General features: G+C 21.0%; 5 protein-coding genes across 8 annotated transcripts in view; 2 read left to right on the top strand and 3 right to left on the bottom strand.

Annotated features, from left to right (window-relative positions):
- Nucleotides 1–3,242, bottom strand: part of LOC102676959 (laccase-4-like) — a 4,948-nt gene extending 1,706 nt beyond the window's left edge. The window contains exons 1-7 of the mRNA XM_031510490.1: nucleotides 3,230–3,242; nucleotides 2,516–2,729; nucleotides 1,913–2,197; nucleotides 1,261–1,534; nucleotides 894–1,095; nucleotides 638–822; nucleotides 130–325 (exon numbers count right to left, since the gene is read on the bottom strand). Of these exons, the coding sequence (XP_031366350.1) occupies nucleotides 130–325; nucleotides 638–822; nucleotides 894–1,095; nucleotides 1,261–1,534; nucleotides 1,913–2,197; nucleotides 2,516–2,729; nucleotides 3,230–3,242 (1,369 nt within the window). The remainder of the gene's footprint in view (nucleotides 1–129; nucleotides 326–637; nucleotides 823–893; nucleotides 1,096–1,260; nucleotides 1,535–1,912; nucleotides 2,198–2,515; nucleotides 2,730–3,229) is intronic.
- Nucleotides 3,243–3,409: 167 nt separating this feature from the next.
- Nucleotides 3,410–5,187, top strand: LOC102676821 (chymotrypsin-1-like). The gene is made up of 3 exons (XM_031510489.1): nucleotides 3,410–3,414; nucleotides 4,590–4,787; nucleotides 4,895–5,187. The coding sequence occupies exons 1-3, from the start codon at nucleotides 3,410–3,412 to the stop codon at nucleotides 5,145–5,147; spliced, it is 456 nt and encodes a 151-aa protein (XP_031366349.1). The 3' UTR covers nucleotides 5,148–5,187.
- A 1,120-nt stretch (nucleotides 5,188–6,307) lies between these two features.
- The window catches only part of LOC102675317 (transcription initiation factor IIA subunit 2), a 14,843-nt gene continuing 11,286 nt past the window's right edge, over nucleotides 6,308–9,864 (bottom strand). The window contains exon 5 of the mRNA XM_031510480.1: nucleotides 6,308–6,323. The gene's annotated coding sequence lies outside the window, so the exon portion shown is untranslated. The remainder of the gene's footprint in view (nucleotides 6,324–9,864) is intronic.
- Nucleotides 7,092–9,795, bottom strand: LOC102676000 (transmembrane protein 39A). Of its 4 annotated transcripts, none has more exons than XM_006615723.2 (8): nucleotides 9,713–9,795; nucleotides 8,907–9,225; nucleotides 8,628–8,767; nucleotides 8,459–8,557; nucleotides 8,238–8,347; nucleotides 7,871–8,123; nucleotides 7,473–7,680; nucleotides 7,096–7,371 (listed from the first exon to the last, which is right to left on the bottom strand). In XM_006615723.2, the coding sequence occupies exons 2-8, from the start codon at nucleotides 9,165–9,167 to the stop codon at nucleotides 7,117–7,119; spliced, it is 1,326 nt and encodes a 441-aa protein (XP_006615786.1). In that variant the 5' UTR covers nucleotides 9,168–9,225; nucleotides 9,713–9,795; the 3' UTR covers nucleotides 7,096–7,116. The 4 variants fall into 4 exon arrangements, with proteins under 4 accessions (XP_006615784.1, XP_006615786.1, XP_031366339.1 ...); XM_031510479.1 differs by having other exon boundaries at nucleotides 9,702–9,775; XM_006615721.2 differs by lacking the exon at nucleotides 9,713–9,795 and having other exon boundaries at nucleotides 7,092–7,371; nucleotides 8,907–9,391.
- Nucleotides 9,721–9,864, top strand: part of LOC102676328 (zinc finger protein 846-like) — a 2,688-nt gene continuing 2,544 nt past the window's right edge. Inside the window, exon 1 of the mRNA XM_006615725.2 lies at nucleotides 9,721–9,790. The gene's annotated coding sequence lies outside the window, so the exon portion shown is untranslated. The remainder of the gene's footprint in view (nucleotides 9,791–9,864) is intronic.

Below are 9,864 nucleotides of genomic sequence, written 5' to 3'. Positions count from 1 at the left end.
TATATATATATATATATATATATTCATGTCATATTTTGTTCAAATCATTTTGTTCAAACCATTTTTTTTTCAACCATATTTTTTTCAAAAATGAAAAGAAAATAAAATAATCGAAAAGTTATATCTTACCAATAAAATTCTTGTACGTGTTCGGTGTGAAAAGTTCTTTTGGTTTATAATTATATGAACCTATGGTTAAAAATAGTTTCACATCAGGTTTTTTCTTTAAAATATCTGAATCAATTGGCAAGGCATGATTTAATTTATTGCCACAAATTTGATCTGGAAATGAAACATTGCAATTGTTGGCTGCCATATCCAATACCTATGTTATATAAAATGTTTTGTTATAAATTATTTTTTTAATAACTAGAATTGCTATGCTAAAAGAATTAATGATACAATAAATTTTTAAGTATATTAAAAAAACATCATTACATAATATTTCATAATTTTCTTTTAAATAATTTTATAAAAAATGATTTATTTAATAAATAATCTCTAATATAAGATCTCTTAATAAGTAAAGACATAATAATAATAACAAAAACGAGAAAACTCTTGCTTTAATTCAATTATCATATTTTAGTTTTATTTTATTTAATTATTTTATATAAAATAGCGAAAAGGAACTTACAATTCCAGAAGTAAGAGGATTATCATGAGTAGGTTCATCTGTGTATAATGTAGTTGACGCTCCTTCATATTGTAAAATGGCTAATTGTTGCACACGATTATGAATACATTCATCTAATCCACGAAGTTGTATCCAATATGCACCAGGTTCTCGATCGGTATTAATGATAAAATCGTATCGTTCCCCTATAAGAATTTTTTAAAAGAATAATTAAATAAACAGAATTTAATTTTATGCATTTTTATCAACATCATACCAGCAAGAGAAACTATAGAATCAACTACTTCAGGTTTTAAAAATTGACCATCAGAAGCAATAACGGTAAGATTATGATTTTCGACGATTAACTCTGCAGCACAAGAAGTACAAAAAGAATTTATGAAACGGAAACGGTAACGTTGATTAGCATCTACAGTAATCATTTCAAAAGGAATATCTGTTGTAACGCCACTGGAATCCTATAACACGTGAAATTACAAAAAATTTGAAATTTGAAGTAAAGATACAATTCTTTAATTAACATTAATATTTTATAATTAATAATATTCTTATTTTAGTCATTTATTGGATAAAATCTTATAATTAAATATATTTTTTATTTTAAAAAATAAAAATATTCTTACTATGAATCTTCCTTTTCCATTGATTAAGAATGAATCAGCAATTTGTCGAACCGCACCAGCTCTACGACCTGGAAATCGAGCTGTAGACTCTTCCTTGAACCAGTCATTAGCAATAATTATATGATTTGCTAAATCGAAGTCATAAAGATTCGAATAAAGTTCATTTTCGATTGATTCTCGAACAATGAAACTACCAAATATACCATCTAATTTCTGTGCTGCAGTATGAGCATGCCACATATGAGTACCATAGTTATTAGCAAAAAATTGATACCTAAGAAAAAATTTTTCATTTAAAATTATTGACAAAACTTCTATATTCTATGAATATAGAGGAAGAAAAAGATTAATTTTTATTTGATAAAATTAATATATTATCTTGATTTTTGTTTGTAATGATGATTTTGATCATATTTTATTATTTTATAATAAAATCTCATCAATAATTATTCTAGTAAATAAATTGTAATATTCTTGTTTTTAATTTCCTTAAGATCCTATAAATTATGCAAGATAAAATAATTAAAACAAAGTAATAGATGATTAATAATACCGCCATGTAATACTTTCATATTTTGAAATACAAAATATTCTTTAATAATTAAAAATCATTTCAAATTTTTTTAATTTAAAAAATTATGTCAAATTTTACCTAAACGTATCGTGCATCAAAATCGGACATTGTGTCAAGTGTGGAACACCATCATAATGAGGAGAACCTTGTTGGAAAATACCATGCCAATGAATAGTCACTGAATCTGAGGCTAAGAGATTAACAACATCAACAACAACATAATCTCCTTGACAAACTTGTATACTTGGACCTGGTATCATTCTATTGACAGTTAAAGCCATTCGTTGTGTTCCATCTCCAGGAACGCATTGGCAATCGGCGCATAAGCTATTTGTAATGTTCGGTATGCATAGATTGCATGCGCTAGAAATAAGAAATTATTTCTTAAATAATAGCTTTTTAATTTATTTGTATTATATTACTATTATATATTATAAAGAGTAATTTTTTCATATATCTATTATACATAAACTATGATATATTTAAAATAAAATAACAAACAAGAATATAACTTCTTAAACAACAAACTAATTAATAATATTGTTCATAATTGAAAGATTACCGATAGAAAATATTTTTAAGATATTCAATTTTTACTTAAATGGAAGTTCAATGAATTTTTAATTAATTTGATATAAATATAATAAATATAATATGTAATATCCTCGATATATTACTTACTAGCCATTAACAGGATAACGTTCAATCACAAATTTATAATAACATGTTTTTGAATCTCCTGTTCTACATGTACGTGCACATTCGATAGAATTCGACAAGAAAACATTCTGAAGAAGTTCATCATTTAAACAATTTGTTTCATTAATGACTGGCATGCCACATATTCCAGGCGAATAACCCGCGATAATAGATTTTGCAGTTACATTCTGATTTACTATTAAAAAGTTGTATTAAATCATTTATAAAACTCTTTAAATAACTTTAACTAAGAGAATGGAAAATTATTGTACATTTGAATTCTGATTTATAATGATTTTCTAATTAAAAATTGTAAAAAAATAGTAAATCCGATAATATTTAATTTTTAAATTTTTTTAATTTTATAAGCAGATGAAAATAATGAATTATCTTTTCGAAAAAAAAAGAATTCATACCGGTGAGAATGAAGAGAAAAAAAAACATTTCTTGTATAATATTCATTATAGGGAGACAATACAAATTGACCGCAAAATTTAGAATTCATATACAATGAACAATACTTACTTTATAATACAATTCATTATATAAATTTATTATAAGATAAGAGATGATAAAATAAATCATAAGATTAATATTTTTTCGATACATTTGATATTTGATTTCGTTAATAACACTTTATGTGTATATATGATAATAAATTAATATAATAAAACAATATTGCTAATAATAAAGTACTTGCTATATGCATCTATAATAAAGAAAAATAATATCTTTTTATTGCATCAAAATTGTAAATATCATACATGTAAATAAAATAATGAAATTGTAATCCGATTAAGTAATCCTTTTTTTCTATCAAATCGTGGTGTATATCGATAACAAAAAATTTTGTATGAATATATTGAAAAACTTCCAATGAAGTTAGAATTTTTAAGATTGATTTGATATTTTTTATTAAATATTATAATGCATGCTTAATTGTTGCACTTTTAATTGACACAGAATTCTTCTTATTAATCTTTGAAATTGTTTCTAGAATAGATATAGATGTTTTTTCTTTTTTATTTCATTTCTATTTTTCTAGATTTGTGTCAATTAAGTTTGTTACATTTAAAATATAATAAAATAATGAAAATATATATATATATTGATTTATAATAATATAGATTGTTTATTTTTATAAACAATTGATTGATCGATGATTTTAAGTCATTTGTATTGATATAATAATAAAATAAAAATGAAATTTTTTATTCTTAAATAGATTGTTCTAAAATTCAATTTTTTATTTATAAAAGTATTTTTAAGTATTTGAAACGAAAATATATTCTAATATTAACATTTTTCATTCAAAATTTGCTCACACAATATTTTTCCAATTGTAAGTTACATACAATTTTAAAATATGTAGAAATAACTGTTTCATATCTTTTTATTATTTTTGTATTAATAATATGATTTTAATTTTTATTTAAATATCTAAATATAATTCTTCTATTCTTGATTACTTTTTATTAAAATTCAATTTTAATAATCAATATTTTTATAATGATATATTTCCAAATATATAAATATAATTTTTATAAAAAAAAATTTATATATAAAAAAATTAAAACTTTCTAATCTTAAAACAATTTTTTTTATTTTTTAATATTCGTTCTTTAATCTATCTGATATCAATCTATATATATCTCTCATATCTTATATCACTCATATCTTATTTATGAAACACTTTTACAAGAAATATAAGAAGAAGAAGAATTTTAAAATAAATAAGATAATTTTTTATCAATCTCTGTTAATATATCAATAGAATAGAAATATTAGATCAACAGTATAGATTTTGTTTTTTATCGTCATGATGTTTTATCATGTATTAGTTACAGTTTTAATTATTGACTTCGTAGTTACTGGTAAATTTTCAAGAAATTCAAGAAATTTGAAATAGTTAATTTTTAAAAAATTATTTGTTGTTTTAAATCTAAAAATAAATTATAAAAATATTTAATTATATAAATAGTATAATGAAATAATAATAAAAGTAATAAAAAAATTACGTTCAAGTTCTTATTTTAAATTGAAATTACATTTGTAAATATATAATATTTAATAATATTTTTAATAGTGTATTTTTGATTTCAGGATTTGTAAGTCCACGTATAGTGGGTGGTCATGATGCTGGAGATGGTGAATATCCTTATCAAGTATCAATTAGATTAAATAATTATCATATATGTGGTGGATCTATTATTGATTATTATACAATCCTTACTGCTGCGCATTGTATTTATCGGTAAACCTATAAGAAAAAAAATTTGCTTTAAAAATATAATAATTAAAAAATCAATTTATGTTATGTTAAAATTATTATTTAATTTTTTATTAATCTTATACTTATAGAAAAAATGCATCAGAAATAACAATTGTTGTTGGAACCAATTATTTATCTTCTGGTACTATTTATGTCGTTAAGGAAATGATTTGGCACGAAAATTATAATGAAATCATGATCATAAATGATATCGGTTTAATACGTATAAAAAATCATATAAAATATAATAAAAAAGTTCAGCCGATTTCACTTGCATCGAATTATACATCTGAAAATACAACTGCTGTGATAACTGGTTGGGGACAATTAGTAAGTTTTTAAAATGTAAATTATATATATGAACAAAAATAATTTTTTATATGATAAAATATAATTACCTGTAATTTATTACTATAATGAGTAATTTACAAATATTAAAATATTGAGCTTTATTAAAATGTATGTTAATTTTTTTACAGAATAAATTAATATCTATAATTCCTTATGAATTGCAAGTATTAAATGTGACTATAATATCGCGAGAAAAATGCGAATATATATATAATAGATCAATGAAAAATAATATATGCACGTTAAATAAAAAAATTGAAGGAGTTTGTATGGTAAAAATCTATTATATATTATTTAAATACTTTAAATAATGAAAGATTTTGTTATGCTTTGCAATATTTCATATATTTCTTTTTAGTATGACCTCAACAGAATCAAATTTTATAAAATATGAAATTCTAATTTCTTATTAAAATTCCATAGAATTAAATTTTTTATGAAAAATGTTTTATGATTGATATTTATTATTTTTAATATATAATATTGTTATTTCATTCTTTAAATTATATTTTCAATATTATATTATTGAAAATGTAAGAGTTGAAATATTAAATCCTTGATCTTAAAAATAACATAAATTTTTATTTTTAATCATTAATATATCATATCCAAACATCATATTTTAATTTAATTTAAATTTATTGTAACTCATATTAAAATTTCTTGTTTTAGGGCGATTCTGGCAGTCCTTTAGTTGTAAATGGCAAAGAAGTGGGAATCGTTTCTTTCGGTGTACCATGCGCAATAGGTTTTCCTGATGTCTATACTAGTGTATTTTCTTATAAAAGCTGGATAAAAGAGAAGATAAAAAATTGGAATGTAGCATCTCAAATAAATCCAAATATATGGATTGTCTTATTAATGTTTATAATATCAATGATGATATCCCGTTTACATTCATATGAAAGTTACAATTAAAAATACGATTAGTATTAAATTTAAATCAGAATAAATATTAGCTATTATATAATTGAAAAACAAAAATGAAAAGATAAATAAATTTTTTAATAATTTAGTTTATACAATGGAAAATATTATAATAAAATTATATTGTACTATGTAATTTATGTATGAACAAATTCTTTTATTTTTATATATTGTATAATTTTATAATAAATGAAAAAGAAAAATTATTTTTTCATAGAAATATATTTATTTATAATATTACAAAAGATATGTTCTTTTATAATATTTTAAAAATAAGATTAAAAAAATAATAATTATGAATTAGTACAATTTAATTTATTAAAATATAATTACAAGATATAATTTATCAAAATATCTATTTTATTATTCAATTTAATTCATTTTTATGTTTTCTATCCTAATTTCAGGCTTATAATTATCATATCTCAGAAAATGGGAAGGTATAGAAAATAAATCATTTTGTTCTCCAATATTAAGAACTATCTCCATATCAATTATTTGATATAGTGACAATGGAATAACCAATATTTTTGAAAAGAAATATCGTTTAATTTTATCAATAATAATAATAAATGATAAATGATAATATTAACGCCTTTATTAAAATATTTATAATATTTATATTTCAAATATTTATAAATATAATATAATATAATATAATATAATATAATATAATATAATATTTATAAATATATTTGAAACATTTTAATTTCATACATTAATTTAAGAGAATTTTACGTTATGAGAATTACGTTAATTTCAGAGAATATTTTTCAGAGATAAATATGAATTATATACCTGGATTATCTGCATAAAACCGAATTACTGTATATCCATTATTCGAAACAGCAAGAATATCTTTGTTGGAAGAATCGAAATTATTTTTAAATATAAATTATTTTTAATTTGAATTTGGGATAAAAATTCTAAAAGAATTATTATTTAAGATTAATTAAAATAAAATAAAATAAAATAAATTAATATTGAAAAATGATATATACAAACATCAACATTTTTTAAAAATTTGTTTTATTTATTGTACACTAGAATTTGCAATCATTTGCGATTTTTCTTGTATTATTTGCTCAGCATGATATACTTTCCAACAAATAAGGTAATCTCTAGTAATTTTAAATAAAGTATAATAGTTAATCAGAAGAAGCAATGTTATTGATAATACTTGATACCAATCAGTTGTGCGTAATAAAATAAATAATTGTGCACACACAAGAAGAAGCTGCAAGCCCAACATTGAGCAAAGTAACATTGTGGGATTACTAAATAAAGCCTATATAAAATAATTATAATATTAATTTACAATTTTCTTAGTAAATTCATAAATGTAATCAAAATAAAATTTTTAATGAGATTTTAATGTTTATCACATACATAAAATCTATAATGATTTGAATTTCCTGGTTCTGCCACAGTGCATAAACCTTCTGAACGATAAATTTCTTTGTTATGTCTAACAACTGAACCATGAGGCCATAACACTGAATCATTCCAGGCTTGAGCATAAGTGTGACTATTTCGATTTTCAATTTTAACCCATCGACCAAGATGTAATGCTGCTCTATGTAAAACGTCACAATACCTAAATAATTACAGTATTCATCAAATTTCTGGAAATGAATTGTTTAATACAACATTCATATTGTACATTCTTACAACAAAAAAATTGTTATAGAACTTATATAATTTATATGAAATATGAATTTATATAAGATCATATAAATAAGATCAAATATAATAAGATCATTAAGTAAGATCATATAAATATATACCTGACAGGATAAGTATGTGTAAAATGAGCACTTATTCTTTCAAGCCAGAACATAATAACATGTTGCACAACCCATGAAACATTAAAATGTAAATGTTGAGGTACAAATATAATAGGTGCAATACCACATACATAAGCACTACTAGAGGATGCAAATAAAGCTCGTTTTAAACGACGATTAAAATCAGATCTTAATGTTGAAACTTCTGCTCTGATTGCCGATGCATTTAATGAACAATTATGTAAAGGTTTATCTGTAAAAGAAAAAAATTATATTTTATATGTATAAATAAACCAATTTATAATAATAATTATAAAAATATAATATAATAATAATTATAGTTATTATTAATATATAAGATATATACCTATTAGAAATTTTGTTTTTTTTTCATCTTTGCTATATAAAGGTATTGCTGATATATCAAAAAAAGGTGCTGCACTTATACCAAACATTACAAAATATACAGATAAACTTCTGAAACAAAGTACAATAAAAATTTCTGATATTTCATATTATATATATATTACATATATAAATTAATATGTATTATAATGAAAAATTATAATTTAATAAAATAATACAAACGGATAACATAAATAAAAAATTTTCATTGAGTTATGTTTTTCAGCCATATGATAAAGACACCAACATAATATATTCATCACAATGATTAACAAGGTTATCCTGTAAAATAATATTTAGAATTATTTATATAAATTTATATATTATGTATTTAATTTATAGTAAAACATACCTCATCATTTTTTGAGCAGTAGATAACCAACGAATTGGTGATGAAATATCAATAATTCGACGCAATAAAGAATAAATAAATTGTCTTGCTACCATAGTTATAATAAATATAAGTAAATAAGGATCTATTAAATAGAAATTCTGAAAAATTAAATAAAAATTAATTATATGTTTTTATTAATATATATAATAAATATAATAAAATAAATATAGTATAATATGAGATAAAAATATGAAAAATGAATTTTGATTTGAATATAAAATAATTTAAATTACATACCATACTATAATTATTATAAGAATGAGGTAACCACCATACAGTTCTATATAAATTAAGCATTTGTAAAGAAGCTGCAATAATTGATACAACTAAAGATAATGCTTCAAATGATAAATGACCATCCACAGGTACAATTGGTATAGGTACATGTTTTGGTACCAATGCTTTTATTCCACAAGGTTCTTCTGATTTTTTATCATCTGCACCACTACCTGCTGTTCTTTCTCCACTATTACTTCGGATACCATTATTTGAAGACATAGTAAAATTAGTTTGAATTTTAGCTTGTCCATTTCTACTAGCTGCATTACGTCTTCCACTAGGCATAATGTATGAGTTTACATTTCAAATATTTATTCTAATTTATTTTAATTTATTATTGCTTTTATATGTGTCTAATTGCTTTTAAATAAAAAATGGTTTTTATAACAACATAATTGGATTTAATAGTTACTAATTAACAAAGTTGTATTTCAATTTATATTTTTGCACAATTATAGGAGATATAATATTCAAAATCCATATATATATATTATTTATATATATGTATATAGAATATAATTTTTATTTACTTAAATTTATATATTTTTACATATTTTTAGTTTCTTTTAAGAATATTAATGTAACATTATTTTTAATAACAAAAGAAATACATAAAAAAATCAATAATTCTTTATATAAAGAAATTAATCGATACAAGTGTTTATGTTTTTGTTTTGTCCACAAATAAAATATATATATATATAAATATACATATATATATATATAGGATTTATATATAGAATTTTACGAAACTAGGATCTTACTAAGTTTGTAAAACAAAATAGAATTCCTGAAGTGAATGATGATAAATACGATAATAAATAGCGCACTCTATACGGAAAGTGAATAGATTATAAATTTGATTAAAAAAAATATATAATTATAAATATTATTAATTTATTTATATAACTAAAAT

Source organism: Apis dorsata, unplaced genomic scaffold (genome assembly GCF_000469605.1).
Source record: "Apis dorsata unplaced genomic scaffold, Apis dorsata 1.3 scaffold_231, whole genome shotgun sequence".
NCBI lineage: Eukaryota > Metazoa > Arthropoda > Insecta > Hymenoptera > Apidae > Apis > Apis dorsata.
The sequence above is the reverse complement of the archived record's forward strand: the minus strand, read 5'-3'. Positions and strand labels throughout refer to the sequence as shown.